Source organism: Hypomesus transpacificus, chromosome 17 (assembly GCF_021917145.1).
Source record: "Hypomesus transpacificus isolate Combined female chromosome 17, fHypTra1, whole genome shotgun sequence".
Taxonomy (NCBI): domain Eukaryota; kingdom Metazoa; phylum Chordata; class Actinopteri; order Osmeriformes; family Osmeridae; genus Hypomesus; species Hypomesus transpacificus.
In genome coordinates, this window is record NC_061076.1 from 10469634 (window position 1) to 10491700 (window position 22067).

The 22067-nt window shown below is 41.1% G+C and overlaps 1 protein-coding gene across 5 annotated transcripts in view; it reads right to left on the minus strand.

Annotated features, from left to right (window-relative positions):
* mettl22 (methyltransferase 22, Kin17 lysine) overlaps nt 1–22067 on the minus strand; it is a 52369-nt gene that overhangs the window by 21527 nt on the left and 8775 nt on the right. For 3 of the 5 annotated variants that reach the window (XM_047037557.1, XM_047037556.1, XM_047037555.1), the window contains exons 2-10: nt 17046–17191; nt 16391–16619; nt 15987–16111; nt 15723–15763; nt 13288–13432; nt 1969–2040; nt 1653–1706; nt 1394–1474; nt 1068–1170 (exon numbers count right to left, since the gene is read on the minus strand). In XM_047037557.1, the coding sequence (XP_046893513.1) occupies nt 1068–1170; nt 1394–1474; nt 1653–1706; nt 1969–2040; nt 13288–13432; nt 15723–15763; nt 15987–16111; nt 16391–16619; nt 17046–17151 (956 nt within the window). In that variant the 5' untranslated portion in view covers nt 17152–17191. Of the gene's footprint in view, nt 1–1067; nt 1171–1393; nt 1475–1652; nt 1707–1968; nt 2041–13287; nt 13433–15722; nt 15764–15986; nt 16112–16390; nt 16620–17045; nt 17192–18512; nt 18532–22067 lie in introns of those variants that run through there. The other 2 variants (XM_047037558.1, XM_047037554.1) reach the window with 1 other exon arrangement.

Below are 22067 nucleotides of genomic sequence, written 5' to 3' on the forward strand. Positions count from 1 at the left end.
GCAGTCCGAGCTCGCACTCCGAGAAGTGGAATTAAAGTTCGTAAAATGATCCTTGCCAAGTGACAACTTAATGTCCAGAAGTGTCTGCCGGTCGTACTGAATAAACGACAATATAACATTGACAAAACAAGTAACGAACACTAAAAAGACTAACAAAAAGCTGGGTTTTTGCGGAGCTCTTGTCGACGCAGCCATCGCGTAGGCGCGCCGGAAGTAGAACCATATACGCTACAAGACGTTTCCATCGGATGTAAGTGGGGGTGAAACATAGTCACTGAGGACCTTCATTGTCCCACAAGCAGTCTGGCTTGATGACATGTCAACAATCTATGCTCGCGCTTACCATAATATATATTTATATATGTCATTAACATTTTTACAAAAAATCTAATATGTTTTAAAATAACGGGAATAAACTATATTAACAATATTTTGTGTATGTGTGACAACGATTTGCTAAACTTGCTACAACAAGGCAGGCAACTCAAGCCATTTCTCCCTGTGCTCATTCAAGTCTATGGCTCATTCAGCTCAATGTAAATCGTCTATCGGCTAATGTGAACTTTTGTGCTCGTGCCCTGTTAGTATCCGCGAGCACATTTGCAGGCAACTTTTTACAGCTAGTCAGCTATGTCTGCAAACTGTCATTTTTCAGCTATGACAAGGTAAAATCGGTTTAGCAATCAATCGCCCCTTTAAATTAGCTGCAAGGTGTGTAGAGATCTTGGGACAAAGCCACTTTTTTGTGTTTTGCTAATGCATAATTCGGTAAAATAAAATCAGTAAAATAGACATAATGAGTGGAACATAACATGGCATTTTATTTGTTTGAGTTTTAACTTGTCCAGTGGGGCAAGTACATTTCTCTTCCACTTGCCCTACAAAAAAATCCACTTGTTCCGGACAAGCGGACAAGCCTTAATGTCGAGCCGTGGTCTACTACCGTCTGATGTATCTGAAAGGTTTAGATAAGTACTATCCGCTCAGTCTCTCTCTTTATGAAAGAGTAGTCAACAAAAGACAAGGAATGGTAAAGAAGTCAACTACCTTTTTACAGTCATACTGACCTTTTCTCTATAGCCACGTAGACTGTGCAGGCTTGGTGGAAGTTATCACAGAGCCTGTAAACAGTCTTGAAAAACCCATCGGTCAGGTCATCATCGTAGCACACTGAGGACAGGCAAGAACAAATAAACTAATCAAGGATTAAACAATCCAACAATACAATGCAATTGCGTCCACGCTTTCGGCAAAGGCAATCTGGACATCCAGTCTCCCTGATATCACTAAAAGATACTCATCTAGCTAAAAAACATAGTCATTTATGATCTCCTTGTTCTGGAGGCCGGAAGACTGGTGTGTCAACTTTTGTTGGGCCCAGACTCCATCTTACCATCGGCAGCAATTATGAAGGTAGTATTGTCATAGAGATCAGCTACTTCCTCCTCTGTCCATCCGAATTCTGTGTCGCCATCTGAGAAATAAGGGATGTAAAAAGGTGTTAAGGACAAGAAAGGATGAAATGTGTGTGCAGAGTAAGGGAGAAATTAAGTAAAAGAGAAAATGACAGTGTGTGAGAGACAGCGAGACATGTCTCTGTGTGTGTGCGTGGTGTGCCTGCGTATGTGTGTGTAATGGAGACTCCTGCCCACCTGTGCACAAATCGTGCCGGAGCCAGTCCAGCTCCCTCACTCTCATATCTCCACCTGTTCCAGAGACAAGAAAGAGAAAACAGTCTCATGGGGAAAAACATCACATCATCAGCAACAGTAATGATTATTTCTGTTTAAACCCACAGTCCCATAAAGTAGGCTTTATCCTGTACATTATGCATATATTCACTATTATACTTCTTGCATCACTGTGTTACCTCTTCCTGATATTGCGGTACAAAAATGTCAGCAAAAATCTCCAACATTCCTAATCACTGCGGAACATTGCATGAACTGTCCTTTGACATTCCCTTACCTGTTGGCTCTAAAAGGTGTTGGTTCAATGTCATATTCCTCTGACACATGCTCAGCAGGTCATCCCCGATATCTGCCGCACATGGTTAGATGTGAGACATTTGGCCAAGCAAGGGCTATACAACTAAAATATATATATTTTTTTGTTAGTTGGTGGCCAAGCCGCGAAGCGGCGAAGCCACCTAGAGCGTTTCTACTTATTATTATTAGGGTTCCTCCGGTAGGAGGAAACCTATTGTTTTTGTTAGTAATCTTGATATTATTATTATTTTTCTCCGCTAAATGGCCCAATAGCTCAAAAAGTCCTGGACCCGAATTTTTCCGATTTGGCCCAATGATACAACAGGTCAATCATTACTCCCAGACGGCTAGTGGCCCATGTGCGCTCATAGGTGGCGCTATAAAACACGCCCAAAGTCTATATGATTATCCCAGCGCCCCATTAGTCCAAAATGCCTGTAAATTGGTATACATGCCTTATTTCTCATGGGGAACAAAAAAGCCCCAAGGACCCATATTGTCAGACTTATACATTTTCCTGTACTGTCCAAATTTGGTACAACCTTCGGAACCCTTCTCTTTATGAACCATACATCCAATCGACTTGAAATGTGTTACAGATGGGTAGAATACATGTCTTTAGGGTGACATGGAATAAGAAATGCAATACAAAATGGCTGAAAGGGGTGTATTTATGTAAATGTCCACATTGTCTCAATATCTTTGTGTCAATAAATCTAATATAATTTTGACTCATGGTTTTTCAAACCTTATAGGGTTCAAGACGATATCACTCCGAAGTACCATAAACAATTTCACCTTGGTATGTCTATGTTGGTTGAATTCAATTGAATTGCTCTACAACGCGCGCTCAAAATTCTCACAGGCTCATCCTGCTCCTTAAAACTAGAGTGACCACCTGTCCCGCTTTGCGTTGTGTCGCACAGCATTTTCACCCCTTGTTCCGCACGTCGCATATTGAAAATGCTGTGCTATACAGCGCAAAGAGGAACAGGTGGTCAACCTACTGACACACGCGCGAGCTTGGCGAGACGCACACACATCCTTTTTTGGAAATGGTGTGCTGACCAAGCCCCACCCTCACCCTCATTTCGCTTCCAATCGCAGCTCGCCGTTACGTATATAAATTATTTTTGGGCGGCCATTGTTGTTTTCAACTGGAATTGCATTATAGCCATGCTGGAGGCAGCCACGTTCGGTAAGTCCTATTTTTAGAAATTTAAGCTAGAATCAATTATTGGGTTCGTGAAAGTACACTACTCTTGAATTATGGTGAAGGTTTGAGCACTTTGAAACCTTTAGATCGTGAGTTAGAAGTGACGGAAAACCGAACTTGAAAAGTAGCTAGCTTTTCTCTCTGTGTAATTAGTGAATCATGTAGCATCTCGGCGAATTCATCAAAAAGGTAGAGGAGGGCAGCTTTTAGGAGAACAAGCGATTCCCCAAAGACCTGTCGGCTCAGAATTTTGATTTGGGTCGAGAAAGTCTTTGTAATAAGCCTATGGGCCAGGGAGACCGCATAGACTTAGGCGGCAGCCATGTTTTGGTCGCGTCGTGTTCATAAGTTCACGATTTCGCAGTTTGGTCGACACCAAAAATGTCGAGGAGGGCAGCCTTTAGGAGATGAGGGAATTGTGCTTTTAGCCAGATGCTCCGATTATTTTTCGTGATTTGTGGAAAACTTGCAAGTGGAGTGAGACTGCGTCCCGGGGGTACATTGTTTTGACTTAGCCTCAGTGACAGACTCGGCTCGCTCACTCACTGGCAGTGTGTAAACGATATTGTAAATCAATTTTACTCCTAAAACGTCAGGGAGGGCTGCTTTTTGTAGACAAGAGTCTGCTGAGTCTGCTCCTATAAGGTTTGTCCAATCTTCACCAAATTTGGCACAGATCATCTTCAGACCAAGCCACACAAAAGACATCACATGATTTTTTTATTATCTAAACCTTTTGACTGGAACAGCCAAACAAAGCCACCATAAAAGAAGTGAGGTTATATCTCAGCACCTCTTTACTGCATTGAAACCAAATTTGGTATAAGGACTAGGGACATTGTTCTAAAGAGGTCCAAAATAGGTCATGCCATTTCACCTCTAGGTGGCGCTGCAATCAGCAACAAATTTAGAATATGTATTCCGTTTTGTGACACCCAACAACATCAAATACAATGGATAACAGTTTAAATGTTTATTACCAACAAGCAAATAGCGCAAATTCGTTGGAAAAATAAACCTGCAATATGGCCTTTAAAACGTCAAAGCTGGAGTCGCCAGAAGATGGTCGGTGGCGACAGCTAGATAGCTATCTGCTATATAAAAATTAACCTTGGCATACAGGTGCAGGTATCCCAAAAAACTGTAGGCCTAATGTGTAGCTGCTCCTGCTGAGAAACTGCCTATTTACTTTCTCTCAGTGTAGCCTGTGAGCCTACACTTCATTAAGTGGTAAACCACAAAACAACCATAAACCAACCAATAAAATAACGTTGAAACAATGTTGTATCATCCAAAAATAGATGTGCGCATTTGAATCCATTTCGACGTCAGAAGACAACGTTAAAACAATGCGTTAATTGAGAGGCACTAAGCGTTTTGGGTTTAGCCTGAGCTGTAAAGTCAACCAATCAGCCTGTAGCTATGTGTAAGGCTCAACCGGGGGAGTACAAGCGACAGTGTGGAAAAAACCTCTTGCAAATTAGCAATTTTACCACCAAGGGATCGTCATACCCTTCGTAATAAAGTTAGGTACTGAAATAAGGTATTGAAATGCGCGTATCGAATCCATGGTTCTGGGAAATTTGAAACCGCTTCTAAAATGAATACGGTTCTCGATACCCAACCCTAGTAAACAGCCAAAAAAATGTAACTTGAGTCAGTGTGTTGGCTATGGTAATTTCTCAGTTTTTACAGATTGTTAAAGTGCAGATTGTAAGCTTTCAAATGATGCATCATTGAAACCTGAAAATAGTTGAATTTCTGAAAGTTAAAACTGGCTACCCATCACGGCCCGCATTAGATTCAAGACCCTGGTACTGACCTTCCGAGCAGTGAACGGGACTGCGCCCGACTACATCAAGTCTCTCCTAAAGCCTTACACCCCCACCCGCCACCTACAGTCTTCTTCAGACAACCGCCTGGTGGTCCCACCGCTCAAGACCACCCGGTCCCAACACAAGCTCTTCTCCTGCCTGGCCCCCCAGTGGTGGAATCAACTCCCCACCTCCATCATAGACACAGACTGTATCTCCACCTTCAAGAGAAGGCTCAAGAAGCACTTGTTCCGGGAGTACGACAGTACTTAGGAATGGTTTGCTGAACCCATTGCTAGTTTCTTCAAAGATCACAATGACTCTTGCTTAGAGACTTGTTGCTCTTGTTGGTTAGTGGTAACTGATTTAAACTGTTGTATTCGCTGCGAAATATTCTATTTTAGTTAATCTTATTTTAATTTTTTACTGTTGCTTGCTTTTTTCTACAGGTACACTTGCACTTAGAGATGCACTTAGAGACTTAGAGATTCATGTTGTTGATTCAATTGTAACTTGCTTAACTACATGCTCTTATGGTTCTTCCCTTTGGCACTTATTTTTGGGTTGTTCACAACGTGTGCTTCTTGTTTTGGCTACCCGCAATGCTTTGGGGCTATCTTGCTGTTATTATCAGTGACCTATGCACTTTGTAAAGCTCTCTCTTGGAAGTTGCTTTTGATAAAAGCGTCTGCTAAATGAATAAATGTAATGTAATGTAAACCTGGAATGCTCTAACACCCCCTTGAAAGATTCTAGACCTTTTCACGCCTTCACGATTGTTTTTGTTTTTATCATTAGAAGCAGAGTGCTGGGCTGCGTTTCCCGAAAGCGTCGTAAGCCTAAGTTGATCGTAGAATTCATTATAGGACGAATCTTAGTTTTACGGGTTGTCCCAAAGACATCGTAGCTAAAGTGTCTCTTGGAAATTCGTAACTCTTGAAAGCGCATAGATTAGCTCACACCTTACTCGCATGTTTGGGAAATGCACGTAAGAAATATCGATGGTTTTGTTTTTTGCTCGATAGTTGCTACGATCCATCGTTATCGGGAAACGCAGCCCTGGTCGTTTCACCGCAGCGAAGAGAAAATATAAATTCTAGTGGTGGGCCGTTATCGGCGTTATCCCGGCGTTACCCCCTTGAAAGATTCTAGACCTTTTCACGCCTTCACGATTGTTTTTGTTTTTATCATTAGAAGCAGAGTGCTCGGCTGCGTTTCCCGAAAGCGTCGTAAGCCTAAGTTGATCGTAGAATTCATTATAGGACGAATCTTAGTTTTACGGGTTGTCCCAAAGACATCGTAGCTAAAGTGTCTCTTGGAAATTCGTAACTCTTGAAAGCGCATAGATTAGCTCACACCTTACTCGCATGTTTGGGAAATGCACGTAAGAAATATCGATGGTTTTGTTTTTTGCTCGATAGTTGCTACGATCCATCGTTATCGGGAAACGCAGCCCTGGTCGTTTCACCGCAGCGAAGAGAAAATATAAATTCTAGTGGTGGGCCGTTATCGGCGTTATCGCCGATAAAAAAAATATTGACGTTAATCTATTCTCAAAGTTTGGTTGGGAGCTGGATCTATACTACGCAAGCAATGATGACTTTCACCTTGATATTTTAGCGAGGATGTATACTTAGCCGAATTGCACTGTAGGGGGCGAGAACGTATGGAAGCAAATCGTGACCAAAATTCAAATGAAAATGCATTTCCAGAAATGCATTTTCATTTTAAGAATGTGGCTGCATTATTTGACTCATAAATGAAATTAGAAATCAATCATCCTATTTGCATTTTAATTTTCTACTTTAAGACTGCTCATTCTTTCCCTTAATTAAAATGAAAACGAAAAAGACATTTGAAATTTAATTTTAAAAAAATGCCCCAGCAAATAGATACCAAAATTCAATTTGAAATGTAAAATTTGAAAATAAAAATGCATTTCCAGAAATGCATTTTCATTTTAAGAATGTGGCTGCATTATTTGACTCATAAATACAATTAGTAATCAATCATCCTATTTTCATTTGCATTTTCTTCCTCAAGACTGCACATGTTATGCCATAATCAAAAAGAAAACAGAGCGGACATTGCATTTTCATTTTCTGCCCGCAAAGAACTGCCCATAATTCGAAAACGAAAATCCATTCTGAGCGGCGCAGCAGAGTGACGTCAGTAGCCGCTCTTCTTCAGCTCCCTGCTGACCGAGCTATCCATCTTGTTTGGTAGGGGGCGGTGTGCACATACGCATTGCATTACATGGCAAATGTGCTGGGAAATTGATTGAATTGCCGGGTCTTTAGAGGACGCATCACAGATCATGGCGCTCCCTCAAATTGTGCAGACTCTGATAGAATTAGCTGAGCTGGTAGAAACTAATAATATATCTGATGCCCGTGACCGAGTAGAACAAGTCACAGAGAGCTTGGCTGCATACTCTGCCGTCACAGACGTACACATTAATGAGGTTGCCATAGTAAACCTCTCTTCAGTCCTGGAACGGCTGGATGCTGTGGAGCCTCTAATGGGACGGGGACGACCAACCATCCACATCCCGTTCGAGTCCATCGAAAACTACTAGACTGAGTATATTTTTGCACAGGGATCTTCACATAGACGAACATCACACACTAGCCCGTCGAGTGTTTGGTTCCCTCTACAGTCTGGAACACTGGATTTACCACCGAAGTCCATTTTCAATATGCTAGAAAAATGTTCTTCTTTGTAATTCTGTGGAAGTACAGAGCAGCGCGCCGCTAGCTAAAAAAGTGTCGCAGAACTACGCGACCTCCGTTTATGTTCCTGGACCAGAAAACCAGAGGGCGGAATGTTGGGGCATGACAAAGTTAATGTTGCACGTCCCAACTTGCATTGACGTCACAACTTGCTCTGTTTCAAAAGCTAGCGTTTGCAAGTTGCAGTTTCAAAAAGTGAAATTTTGACAGGAAAGAGGTTTCAATGGACTTTGAGGTTCGCTATATGTCTATTTAACACACCAAACTGTCATTTTTCAACTATGACAAGGTCAAATCGGTTTTGCAATCAATCGCACCTTTAAATAAATCATTGCGCATAATACTCGCATATCCCTCACGTTATCTGACCTGCTCTACTTTCATAGAATTCACTACTTATAATTAGACTGATTATTACGAAGGCTATTATTCAATAAGCTTAAACAAATATGAGGTGGTTCCCCCAAGAACTATATACTTTATTATAAATTAAGTGTTACTAATCTTAAACATGTATACCCTGCTACACCGCCATGATGGATTTTCTTGTACATTGATCATTTGGGAAAACCTTCCAAATCGATCTCCTCTCAACCAAAAGGTCAAATTGACTTAATTTTGTACAGATATGTATCATTGGTGTATTTAAAAACATTACTTAAAACAGTTGAATCAAATACAAAATGGCTGAAAGGGGTGTATTTATGTAAATGTACACATTGCCTCAATATGTTTGTGTCACTGAATCAAATTTATTTTTGAAAGATGGTTCAAACCTAATAGGCTTTAAGGTGACACGCCCCTGAAGTACCATGCAAAGTTTCACCTTGATATGTCAAAATATGACTAAATTACAGCTGGACCAAATCTGACAATGTTTACCATAGAAGAAACGTCTTATTTAATTATCCAGTTACTGAACAAGATGAAGTCCAGAGGCCTGTTCCATAAAGGCCGCTCAAAAAACCAGACTTGAATTAGTTTAATTAGTCAAGCGGGGCTAAAGCGGTTCCATAAAGGCCCATTTCAGCTCACGCAAACCTACTAATTCAAATCAGATTTAAGTAGTCAAGCTAATTGCGCGTGAACCCTATTCTTAAACAGCCCGAAAGGTAAAATATGGATCATACAATCCACCACGGCAAAAGCAATGCACACGGCCACGTAACTTCTTCCAGAAAGAACGTTCACTTTAAGCCGTGTACTATGACAGCTCCCTCATACACCGCTTCATCAAACTAAAATGACGTCATGATTGACATGAACAATAGGCTACGTAGGTCGCGGTTTCATTATTAGACCTTTACTTTGTTGATTAAAAAACAGACACCCTCTAAACACATCTAAATTGACTTTTTTTTTACATTGTTTTAAATAAATAGCCTACTATTAATCAATACATTACCCAGTAGGCTAACTTTTTAACATGGTTGTTGTGTCGGGAAAATGCAGGATAGATGTAGCCTATAGATTTAGGTTTATTTTGCAATTGTAGGCTACAGTTAACAATTATATCGCTATGATAATTATACTCTGAAAATTTAGATTGAGATAGGCCTATGCGTGATGCCTAAACATTTGAAATCACAAACTACCATACAGTATAGCCATACGTTTTATGTGGCTATATTGTGTATCAAATCAATTTGTCATTGTTTAATGCATTAGGCTAAATGTTGTAGCCTATGTAGGCTATTAAGTTGATTTTTATAAATGTAGCCTACATATTGAACTGATGAGAATAAGAAAATGAGAATGTCCGTGGTAAATCATCGTTTTCTTGGGTCAGTGTAACAGGAACGTCTGGTTAAGCAAGAACACGGTCTAAGCCTGACAATTAGCCTGACCCGGACCAGGCTTGTTTCGAAGCATAAGTTACCATAGTAACTGAGTTTGAACTACGTTGAGCTAGCTTCATGGAACCGAATGAACTAGAAATTAGTCTGACTAACTGAGATAAGTCTGGCTTATTCGGTAAACTCGCTTTATGGAACAGGCCTCAGGTCTGGGAATGGCTCAATTGGCTTGAGATATTGTGCTGGTATGCGAAGGGTTGTTTTTTTTCTGACAGAATGGTTTCTAGTCTTCCGGTCAATCCTCCTGTTGTAAAACAGAGCAATGAGTATTTATTTGAGCCCATCACAACACTCCGATCATCTGTTTAACGAGACAGTGTAAACCACTGCAAAACAAGCCAGGTTCACCACAGTAGCTAGCTACTTGTAGTCTACGCATGGTAGTGTCAGATTCACAACCGAGTTAGCTTTAATGAAGTATATTGATTGTTCAGGTGGATCCCTTGCCTGTTGCGCAAATTCATTTCAGTAAACTAAGCCAGGACAAATCTAGCCTGACGTTGTCTTACTCATAATTCTAGTCAGAATATGAGTCTGAAAACTCTCCGTTGGGCTGTGACTACGGGGCGTGTTTCAACCGAACTCGTAAAACAAATGCCTCTTCGCTCAATTGGATAGACCTACAACCAATCAGAGCAACGTAATATGTTGTTTGTTGAAAACGAATTAAACCAAAGCGCTCTTTCGTGAGGTTGTTGATTACGTTACTGTTGATCATCTGTCCATCATCGTATAAAGCCCGCCCTGGCAATTTCATTGGTACGCCCAGAATCTGTTTTTCTGTAGTTGTTCCCCAATACGAGACCCTCCAGACCCAACTTCCCGACCAAATTTTTTTGTGGGCGGGGAGAAGTTGGGCTGGCAGCCAGGCTAGGACAAATCACCACTGATGCTAGATCTGATTTGAAATTCCCGTTCATGACAAGTTATGGCACCCCAAACAACCATTTTAAAGCACTACGAGTAAGCTATTCTTTACAGCAGCAACCTAGTCATTCCGTTGTCCCAGTAATTTAGGACTAAATTACAGCTGCCAATGGAGAAACGTCTTATTTTCTGATACAAAAACTGAACGATCAAATGTCCGTGAATATCTTAGTACGATGAGACGTAGTGCTGATGTGCGAAGAGTGGTGGGTTCTAATCCAGTCAGAGGTATAAATATTTTTTCTTTTTTTATTCTGACAGCAATTAGACTTTCAAGTTTTCTGGTTAATCCCAGTGTAACAACCATGTCAATTTTACAACATTTTGCAATTTTGAGGGAGGAATCCGTCCTTGCAGCTATATTCTATATTTGATATTGTACAGTATTGTTTAGAATTATTATTTAGAATGTGTAACTGTTCTACATGTTATATCTAAGATTCTTATGTTTATTGTAAGCACCTGCCTGCCATAGTAAATTCCTTGTTTGTGTACAGGCGCGTCGCACCCGTGGGGGATGTGGGTGTTTTAACACCCACACTTTTCCCGGTGAGAGGGTTAAACACCCACACTTTTTCTGCAGTTTTTCCACAGTTTTACACAAACGCCTTGCGTCGAACTGCCGCCGTAGCTACGTCGTAGGCTGTGTATAGCGATTATATTGCCTGAGTGAACAGAACTGCGTCCATAGCAACGCTCTGTTTTTCATGGCAACGGTGTGTTATACTTCGCAGCGGTCTTAACAGACCGTATTCTACACTGGAATTTAACCAATAGTCCAGTACTTTTAAGAAATGTAATGCAAGTATCTTTAGTGTTTGCTGTACACGTGTTATCACCGTTAATGTGTTGCATCAATGTAAAGCTTAACTCTTTAATACTGGTACAAATTGCTATCGTACTGTAATTAGGTAACCTAGATACAACCTGAGCTAACGTTAGCTAACTGAACCTATCATTTAACATTAGGCTGTTAGCTAGCTAGCTAGGTTGTATTTTGCCATTTGTGTTCGTAAAGTTTAATGTCCGGTGGCATTTTCATCTCTTTTTATATGCCGTTACTGTAGCTAAATGCGTAACGTTAGCAGATATTTAGAAAATGGTGTGTTTATCAGTTGTAACTACAGGATGGAAGGTACTGTAACTGCACCTTTTTAACTTCACAAGCAACATATTTTTGTCACGCAGTATCAAGATGCAGAAAAGAAAGAGGCAGGAGAATATTGAAACTTTTTTCAAGAGAAATCCTGTAAGTGAAGTTGAAAGCTGAACGTTGAACATTTTTGACATTAAACAACAGTAGCCTATTTCCATTAGATATTGTTTGCATTTACTTCATGATATTACTTTTCAATATTCACTGAGGTTTGCTAGTGCCACAGCTGTAACTGTTTGGCCCTATTCCTTTACCACTGCCCATTATTACTAGCCTGGCTTCCAGCCCAATTTAGCCCCGCCCACCAAAACATTTGGTCGGGAAGTTGGGTCTGGAGTAGCCTGACGTTGTCATACTCATAATTCTAGTCACCACATTTTTTTGTGGGCGGGGCGAAGTTGGGCTGGCAACCAGGCTAGGTAATGTTAATATATTTTTTTTGTATATTTGTAGTTTGTAACAAAAATAATTTCCCCCTGGGATTATTCAAGTATTTCTGATTCTTTAGCAAGTCTACTGTTGTGTATTTTCACCAGCGTTTCTACTTATTTTTCGTGTGTTCCAAGTGTGTTTTTATACTTTTCTAGTATCACTCATTTAAATGGGATACTTTTTATATCTTGTATGTTATACGTGTTGTACACCTCTGTCTTTGTATCCATCGTTTCTATTGTTAATAAACAAATCACATCCATCCCCCTCACTTTTGAAAAGCGTGCTACGCCCCTGTGTGTACACATACTTGGTAATAAAGCTTATTCAGATTCTGGACAAAATTATCGATACTGATTAGAAACTGCAGTAGAAAGGTAGCCTACAGAATAGAGTTTGGAAATAGGGGTAGTGTTTGCTTCTGTTATGACAATGTTAAACTGTCTATTATCTGTCCTTCTGGTAGATAGGCCACCAACTCTATTTAACAAATGAAAGTTTTGTTAGCACACAATATGTGCTACTGCTCATGCGTTCCCCGAGATCCACACTGGGAAGTCCCAATGTCACAGTAATAAAAAGGGATTTCAGAAGAAATGTTAACATTTACGAAGTAGTTACACTTGGCTCTCATATTTGCAATACTTGGACCGAGCCCTGACAATAAATAAAGAACAACACATATTTTGCCAGGATAACTGGATCCATCAGACCATTGCATGTCTATGATGTCCCTGTGTTTTTATACTTTTAACTGGAGACAACGTGATCATTGTCAGCTGAGGGTTTCGAGGTAATATGGCAGACTGAGCGGATGCACTTTTGAGAGCACACGCTTAAGTTCCTCGAAAGTCCTTCCTCACAACCAGTATTGCACAGATGGAGTAGAGCACCATTTTTGCTACACTAGGCCAACTAACCCCTCTCAAACAAAATAATCTTTCACAAACCCCTTTAAATTCCCATTGACTAGCGCAGGCATAGTGTTAAGCGTAACAGCTGTCTAAGAGAAAGTCTTCTGTTATAGAGACACATACAAGTTTTCAAGAAGGCATTTACAGCCATTTACTGGCCTTAAAATATGTTTTTCTGAAAACGATGACAACATGTGTACACCAGACATCAAAGACATGGTTAGGGTGACCATAAATGTTAAAAGGGACAACCTGTGCAGTAAACTGTTTTAGCCATTATTGCCATGACAACGCTTGTCAGCCCGGTCCCTGACCCCAGCTCGAGGACGGTAGTTCCCCGGAAGGTGGCAGGCTCAGACAGAATGAGGTCGGCCAACAGGAAAGCCGCTCTCCAAACCTGGCAGAGAAGGGGATGGAGGATAACCATTGTTTATAGTAGGGTGATTATGAAAATAATATACTGAGTCTTTTAAATGACTGTATGCCATCATCCAGAATGATGGCATAATTTATTGTAATAGCAATAAGTTCAGTTAAATTATAGAAATCTTCACACTTCGTAGTACATTTTCTTCTATCGTAGGGGGGGGACATAATTTCAGAATATAATTTGTTTTAGGTATAGCAGATGTGTGGCATGACAAACATACCATTTTTATGAAACTGTATCCATTTAGTAAAGGCTTTTATCCAAAGTGACGTAGAAATATTGACTATAAAAAGTACAGAGATCAAGGATTTGACGTGAATCGCTCTACAGTATTTAAGTGGTCAGTCAAGGAACAGTCTGTATTTTCTATCCACAAGAACCACACCTCAGCTACCAGGCATATCGGAAACAATAAAATATACTATAATATATAATAATTTAATATTATATAATCATTAACCTGTCCAGACTGGAAATAATGTCCAGTATACTAAGGCGCATGTCCGTAACAAAGTAAAAGACTGTTCCATGGCACTAACCACTGTAATTAGAACTGTGAACTTCTAGTCCTTGTTTGCTGCAGTTACTGTATGCACGCTGCTTTCGAGAAGTGTCTGCAAAATGAACAAATGTAAATATTAAAGGTTATGAGGGACAATAGAAAACTGGAAAATAAAAGAAGATAGTACAAGAAAGAAAGCGATGGAAGGAAGATACAGATGAAACCTTCACTTCATTTGAGCGTTTTCAAAGAGGTTTCACAGAGGTTTGACAGAGGATGTAAACCATGATGGATTTAGCTACAAATGTTAGCCTATAGGGGAAGGTAGAATGCTTACATATACATTTAGTCATTTAGCAGACGCTCTTATCCAGAGCGACTTACACACAGAGTAAGTACAGGGACATTCCCCCCGAGGCAAGTAGGGTGAAGTGCCTTGCCCAAAGACACGTCATTTGGCACAGCGTGGAATCGATCAGGCAACCTTCTGATTACTAGCCCGACTCCCTCATCGCTCAGCCATCTGACTCCCCTTAGAATATGTATGATGTTGAGATAAAATGTGGCTATGATACTATAACAATGCTTGCAATTGGTCTTCATTGTCCACTTGTGACATTGCTTACAATTACATATAGAGGTTTCACACTGATTTGTCTTCTTGACCGGGGCAACAGTTGCTCTTTACACAAAACTAACTTATAATCTTCTTCCAATCACACGTTCAAGTTGCCCTGCAAACTACACGATGGTGCCCTGAACACTACACAATGGTGTTTTGAGCCCTCACCAACCAGCTGCTGCCTGGAAGTCGCGTCCCGCCTTCTACCGGCTGAGCCAATCATAGAACAGAGGCTCCAAGCTTGTCAGTTTAGAGAAGACAATAGGTGCGTTCGACATGGACTGCGGCTGCATGAAACGACCAGCGAGAGTAGCCGCTTGCAGTCGGGGAGGAGCTGAAAACGGCTCTGTGAAGTCGGACATTCCAGCTTCTCATGGTTTGCTGCGTTGATGTCAGTCATGGCCGATCAAGCGCTGTTTGCTTACTTTACTTTATTTATAATTTAACTTAGTCTTTCCGTTAGTGAAGAGGCTGACTAAAACCCTTTCTTCAACACATTTTTTATTCAATTAAACTTTTTTGAGCGTTAGCGAACCTGAAGGTGTCCGAATATTCCAAAACACGCGTCAAAGTTGTCGTGTGTGAGTCTGGCCAATCATGAAATAGCTGTGTCGTCACTTGAACCGGTGCTCTTGAGAAAATGCGCTCGGCTACACACACGGTGCACACGGTACTTTGATGGCGACGTCACAGTGACGTGTCCTCGGCGCTGTCTCAAGTCGGACAAAAAGTCTTACCAGAATGCACTTTTTCCAAGTCAGCCGCCTGCAGCCGGCTGCGGCGCCGCAGGAAGTCGGGTCATGTCGAACCATGTCACCTATTAATTTGAGTCGATGGTGAGGGCTCAAAACACCATCCGGCTGTTTTAATTTAAGAGACAGAATTTGACAGTTTGTTGTAAGCTGGGAAAAGCAAAAGCTGTGATTTTCCACCACAGTGTAAAATGATATAGCATTGAGCACGGAACACTGGCTGGGGCACCAATTAGCCTTCTCCGTATCGCATACACACGAAAATACACCAATTAGGCAGTTTGGTGTAAAATTGCATCTGTAATCCCTGTTCGTGGTGTGAAATGTACCCCAAAAATAAATAAAACGGGGAAAAGTCACTTTGAAAGAGCTTTGACTGACCTGTTTTCCAACATCTTCCAGTGGCGTGGCCATGGTGTGTTCTGAGGACAAATGGGACACACAGTTTAAACACAATGTCCCTTAACAGCGCTCAAACACACACAAACACAGGTTTACTCAAAAGAGTACACACGGACGGTTGAGGCTTGGACACATGACACACTGTGACATTATTTAAATACACACACACAAATAGTTAGTGCAGTAGTAGTAAGTGTAGAGTACAGTTACTCATATCGATGAAGATGAAGTCCGACATATCACCTATCTTGATGACATCTCTGGGGCACTGATCTTCATCCTCATCCTCCTCTTCATACTCATCTGTAGCTTGACTGAGGATGATTGGGAACACTCTGCCCTCTCTTCCCTCCATGGGTACACTCTCTCTGGGTTTTAAGTAGGATTATCATTAGCTAGTCGCCTCTGAGTAGAGGTCTAACTAGCACGCTTGTCGTGCACACACACAAGTCCTACTGTATTCTACCTACAGGTTGTTGGGTGTTAAAGCTTCACGTTATTCAATGTTTTCTGTGTGATTGTTGAGGTAGTGCCAGTAAAATATGAGTAACTCATTAACTGATACTAATACAAACACCATAACAGTAATACTAGATATGTCTGGTCACGAGGAAGGATGGATTAACGGCTGAGGCAAGGATCACCACCTGCGGGCCACCTCCAGGTCGCCGTCATCATCCAGCACCGGCTCCCCAGCCGGTGCTCCCTTGGCTTCTGTCTCATTCCTGCCTCCGTCGGGCCCCTTTGTATCTCCGTCGCTGTCATCTCTCTCCTGTGTGTCCTTCTCAAGATCTTCCCCGCTGGAAAGGGGTGCAGGGTTGCACGCTTCCTGCTTCTCTCCATCTTCCCAGATGATCTTGAACCAAGAAATGAAGACTGAAGGCAGAGATGAAACAAACGAAAAGAAACACAAGTGCCTTAGCAGCTAACAGAATTCTTTACATAAAATTGAATGAAGGAGAGTGCAAAATGACATTGTAGAAACCTGATATCAAGTAAAAGAATTCTGAAATTTGAACACAGTTGCAGTATTTTATTAGTTGTTTCACTCATTTAAAAAGTATGTTTAGCTAATTGTCAGTCTCTTTCATGTGCAACTCGAAAATAAAAGGCGAATATGCATAAAGGCCGCCGTCTGATCTAAGAAGCTCCAATTTAGTATAGAGCCATGAGCTCAAGGTCTCTTCTCCTCTTTAAACATTGTTCGGACTATATCATGCCTGCCATCATCTGTTGCGCTCATTAGGGCTGTGTGTCATTGAGTGTGGCTACAAACCACTGTGCAGAGGGCATGTGGAATACCTGGCTGTCCCCCACGGTTGAGGCGTGTCATAAGATGGCGTGCATTTGGAAGAAGCGTGTGTATATCTGACAGCACTGTGTCATGCCGGTATGTGATCTGGTCCATTGCTGCCCTAGCATGGCTCTGGTACTTCAGAATACTGCTCCTAAATTATTGGATGACACACATACAAACAAATACACAGGTCATTTTAGTGCAATTCCAGCGTTATGGATGTGACATTCATACTCAGAATGACAAGAAAGATGTTTTAGTAAAACAAAGCTTTAAAACAATATTTAAATTAGTCATGCATATTCTGAAAGTACTCAATGGGTACCGAGGCGGGACCAGAATGCACTTTTTCAAGTCAGCCGCCTGCAGCCGGCTGCAACTCCTTATGAAGTCGGGTCATGTCGAACGCACCTATTGTTAGGTGCGTTCGACATGACCCGACTTCATGCGGCGCCGCATGTGGCGCCGCATGAAGTGCATTCTGGTTAAACTTTTTGTCTGATTTCAGACGGCGCCGAGGAAACGTCACTGTGACGTCGCCATCAAAGTACCGTGAGAGATCGATTCGAGAACTGCCGGCTGTGTAGCCGAGCGCATTTTCTCAAGAACAACTGCACGGGTTCAAGTGACGACACAGCCATTTCATGATTGGCCAGAATCACACACGACAACTTTGACGCGTGTTTTGGAATATTTGGACACCTTCAGTTTCGCCAACGCTCAAAAAAGTTTAATTGAATAAAACATTTGTTGAAGAAAGGGTTTTAGTCAGCCTCTTCACTACGGAAAGACTAAGTTAAATTATAAATAAATTAAAGTAAGCAAACAGCGCTTGATCGGCCATGACTGACATCAACGCAGCAAACCACGAGAAGCTGAAATGTCCGACTTCACAGAGCCGTTTTCAACTCCTCCCCGACTGCAAGCGGCTACTCTCGCCGGTCGTTTCATGCAGCCGCAGTCCATGTCGAACGCACCTAGTGTCTTGCATGCTTTGATACCGACAACGACACGTGACGCTAAGAGAACGTGGACTTCAATACGTGTGGGTAAATGCATCAAAAATATATATATATATATATTTCTTTTTTTAAATGTATCTCCCGTGCCGGGGCCCCCTAGTGGCCGGGGCCCGGGGCAGCAGCCCCTCCTGCCCATTGCACAAACGCGGCCCTGCTAATGTAAAGGTAGATAGCATCAAGTATGTATGGAGGATTATAGGGGCCAAAACTAAATAAATAAATATTATAACACAAAGCTTAAATAAATGACTAATTATATAATGTAATGCCTAATTGACAGACAAAATATATAAATTACAAATTAAATGAGACACCAAATATATAAATGTTACATGTATTTGTGTGTATATATATGTATATATATATATATTTACGTTTTAATGTGTTCACATTTATTTATTTATACTTACATTTATTTATTTATACTTACATTTATTTATTTATACTTACATTTATCCACGGTGTAACTTTCTGCAGCAAAATAAATCCGTCGTCCCCCATCACCAAGTCAGGGGGCGGGTCAAAGCCTCTGATTGGTAAATGAACAGTATTACACACCAGGCAGACTCCACCAGTCGATCAAGCTCTCTTCAATCTAGAGGGATCCTCTATCGCCTCACTCTACAGCTGCTAGGGGTGAGCGACATTGCACTGTAAATACTGTTCATGTGTGCCGCTGAGTCGTGTTACTGCACGTACACGGCAACAACTCAGCCTAGCAGGGGAGGGGCAAAGTGAGTTTGAGCGAAGTTAGACGGTGTTTGCACAACCACTATAATGTAAAGGGAGTTGTGTACTCAGTGTGGAATGAAACTCAAGTATCGATCTTATCACGCTATCAATCAGGCTATTGATACCAACGTTGGTATCGATAGTTGCCGTGTTTCCCAACCCGGCCACTGTCGGTCTTGAGATCGATTTGCCCACCCCTATGCTGTATCATCTCGCTGAGGATCGTGAACACATTTTAATTGATGTCTGTGTCAGTTAGGGCCAATATCATTCCTATAATTTCAGCAAAGCTCTCAATATGATGTAAAAAAGAAGTGAATTGGCAGGTGCATCCATCTCTTCAGCTGCCGCCAACATTTCGACCACTGTAGCATTCAATATTTCATTCATTGAATCTGCACAAGGTACTGCCATCTTGGAATAGTCAAAAGCAGTCGATTCAAGCTGAACCACCAATCAAGAGGCTTGAACCCGCCCCCTGACTTGGTGACGTGGGACGACGGATTTATTTTGCTGCAGCAAGTTACACCATGGATAAATGTAAGGATAAATAAATAAATGTAAGGATAAATAAATGTAAGGATAAATAAATAAATGTGAACACATTAAAACGTAAATATATATATATACACACAAATACATGTAACATTTATATATTTAGTGTCTCATTTAATTTGTCATTTACATATTTTGTCTGTCAATTAGGCATTACATTATATAATTAGTCATTTATTTAAGCTTTGTGTTATAATATTTATTTATTTAGTTTTGGCCCCTATAATCCTCCATAAGTATGTGTGTGAATACACATTCTGTAACACAGTGTTGTACACTTCGTTGTTAGCGTTATGTGGATAACGTTCTGCTGTTGTGTTATGGCGCGCGCGATATCTGCCTTTCCCCACATTGAAATGACTGAGTGTGCAGCTCTGCAAACCAGGGTTATCAGATGAGAAGGGGCAAATTAAAGGCATCTTACAGCAACAGGTCTTGGATCCATTGCGATACATCCACTGTAAAAATTAGCGCATGGTGCCGCCTCTCTCCACCTCATTAGCATTTAAAGCTACAGACACAGACACAGAAACAGCGCGTTCTGAGGAAAGCTCATTGTGGGACTACTCGTAGTGGCTATAATTCTGCACCAAGGCTGAATTTCGGGAAAGAGACTTCAGATACAGTATTAGGGGACCACTAAGGCCTATATAAAAGCATTCAAAAACAGCATTTCATGTGACCTTTAAAACAGTGAGGTAAAACATGACACAGAATGGTTTGATGAAAAACATTGTGACATTTATAGAAAAAATAAAAAACGTTTCAAATTTCGATTAGTCGATTTTCAGAAGTGCTTAGTCGAGTCTTGGTCGACCAAAGAAAATCTTAGTCGGGGACAGCCCCAGAGGATGCCTGCCTGACTCTTCTGGACACTGTAACAAGACACCTTGACTCCCCCAACTCCTTTGTCAGGATCTTATTTATGGATTTCTGATCTGCATTCAATACAGTGAACATCAACACTCTTCTGCACCGCCTCCAACAGCTGCAAGTTAACCCAACTCTGACACTCTGGATTAAGTAGTTTTTAAAAGACAACCCATTTACCCTCACATGCTGTGGTCTAAGTCCACCAACACTATTTTAAACACCGGAGTGCCTCAGGGCTGTGTGTTGTCACCTGTCCTATTCTCCATCTATACAAATGAGATCACCCGCAGCAGCAATGGACTCAAGCTATTTAAGTGTGCGGATGACATTGCCTCGGTGGCCAACCTCACTGATGACGACTCCCTATCCACTTACAAGCAGTATGTCAACACAATGGCACTTTGGTTCAAGAGAAGCTCACAGGAGCTCAACATCACCAAGACCAAGGAACTGTGTTGCCATAGGGGCTGACTGCTTGATACTCCTCATCCACACCATTGTGACTGGAAGGTGTAGTGGAACAGTAGGGAGGACAATAGAACGCGTCATTTTTGGCCTAGGCTAACCAACTGTCAAATACTGTGGAACGCCGGTAGCAAACGCATTAAATCGAATGCTAAGTTAGCCTGAATGTAGCTAAGAACGCCACTGAGAATTCTGGCACCGGAATTTTAAGGTCCACGTCCTTTTCTTAGCTCTATAACTAGCGACTACTATCGAGATATTAAAAACAAACATGCCAGTTAACATGTAGACACTTACCCCTTAATGCTATCAAATGTTGGTTGCAATACATATTGAGGAAGTGTGTGAAAATAATGTTTATACTTTTTGCTGCTTTGGCTACCTTTCATAGAAGGTCGGCACCACCGGGAGACATATCTTAAATGAAAGAGTAGGTTGTTTTCTTCAAAATAAGGTATATTTAGTCAATTTTAAAACATATACATTTTGAGAAAAATCAAGTTGAAGACATGTTGCTGAAAATCCCATAGGAATGCATTGAAATCTGAACGTTCTATCGAGAAAAAGGTTGGTTTTTCCCTTGTAACTTTTTCCCACATGTCGGCACCACCCTGATACTTCCTTGAAAGCAAGGTTACGTAGAAAGACGTCATCAGTCAAATTTTAAAGAAAATCGAAAGACATACATTTTGTGTTTTGGCTCCCTGAATGAGTCTTTCAGAAACCTGTGACGTCAGACGTTTTGAGCCTCTAGAACTCCCGCGCTTGACTCATGCTAGGCTGCTTCCAATGCTCACATCAATTGATTGACAGTATTGGTGTACTACTAGCCTTATTATATATACCCGTATGTGGATGTAAGTATCGGTCATGGTTACTGGTTTGAAAGATAAATATTTTTGACACTTTACATGCATCTTTTCAGTGTGCAGAACAAAAAACAAACATTGATGATATAAAAACCACTCTCTTGGTGATTTAAAAAAAAAGAAGTTTCTATCGAAATGATTCATGGTCGTGATATGCAAATGTTGTTGTCACGTAGCACCAATCGGAACCAATCATTACCCTTTTGTCTGTCAGGAAATGCAAATCTATTTAAAAAAAAAGCGCGAATATTCTTTTTTTCCAGCAATCAATTTTGCAAGACAGGAAATTCTATGGCAGATAAAAAGACAAGAACTACTGAAATTGCATTCACAGGTGAGGGGGAGCAACACATGGCCACTTGCAAAAGTTTAGGTATCATTTTAGATCCAAATAGTCTTAGGGTTTGTGGTAAATTACCATTAGAAACATTAACAAATGGGATCATGATCGACATTATCACGCTTTGTCACACATTAGTATTTCAAATGCCAGCGCACCTTGTAACGTTTA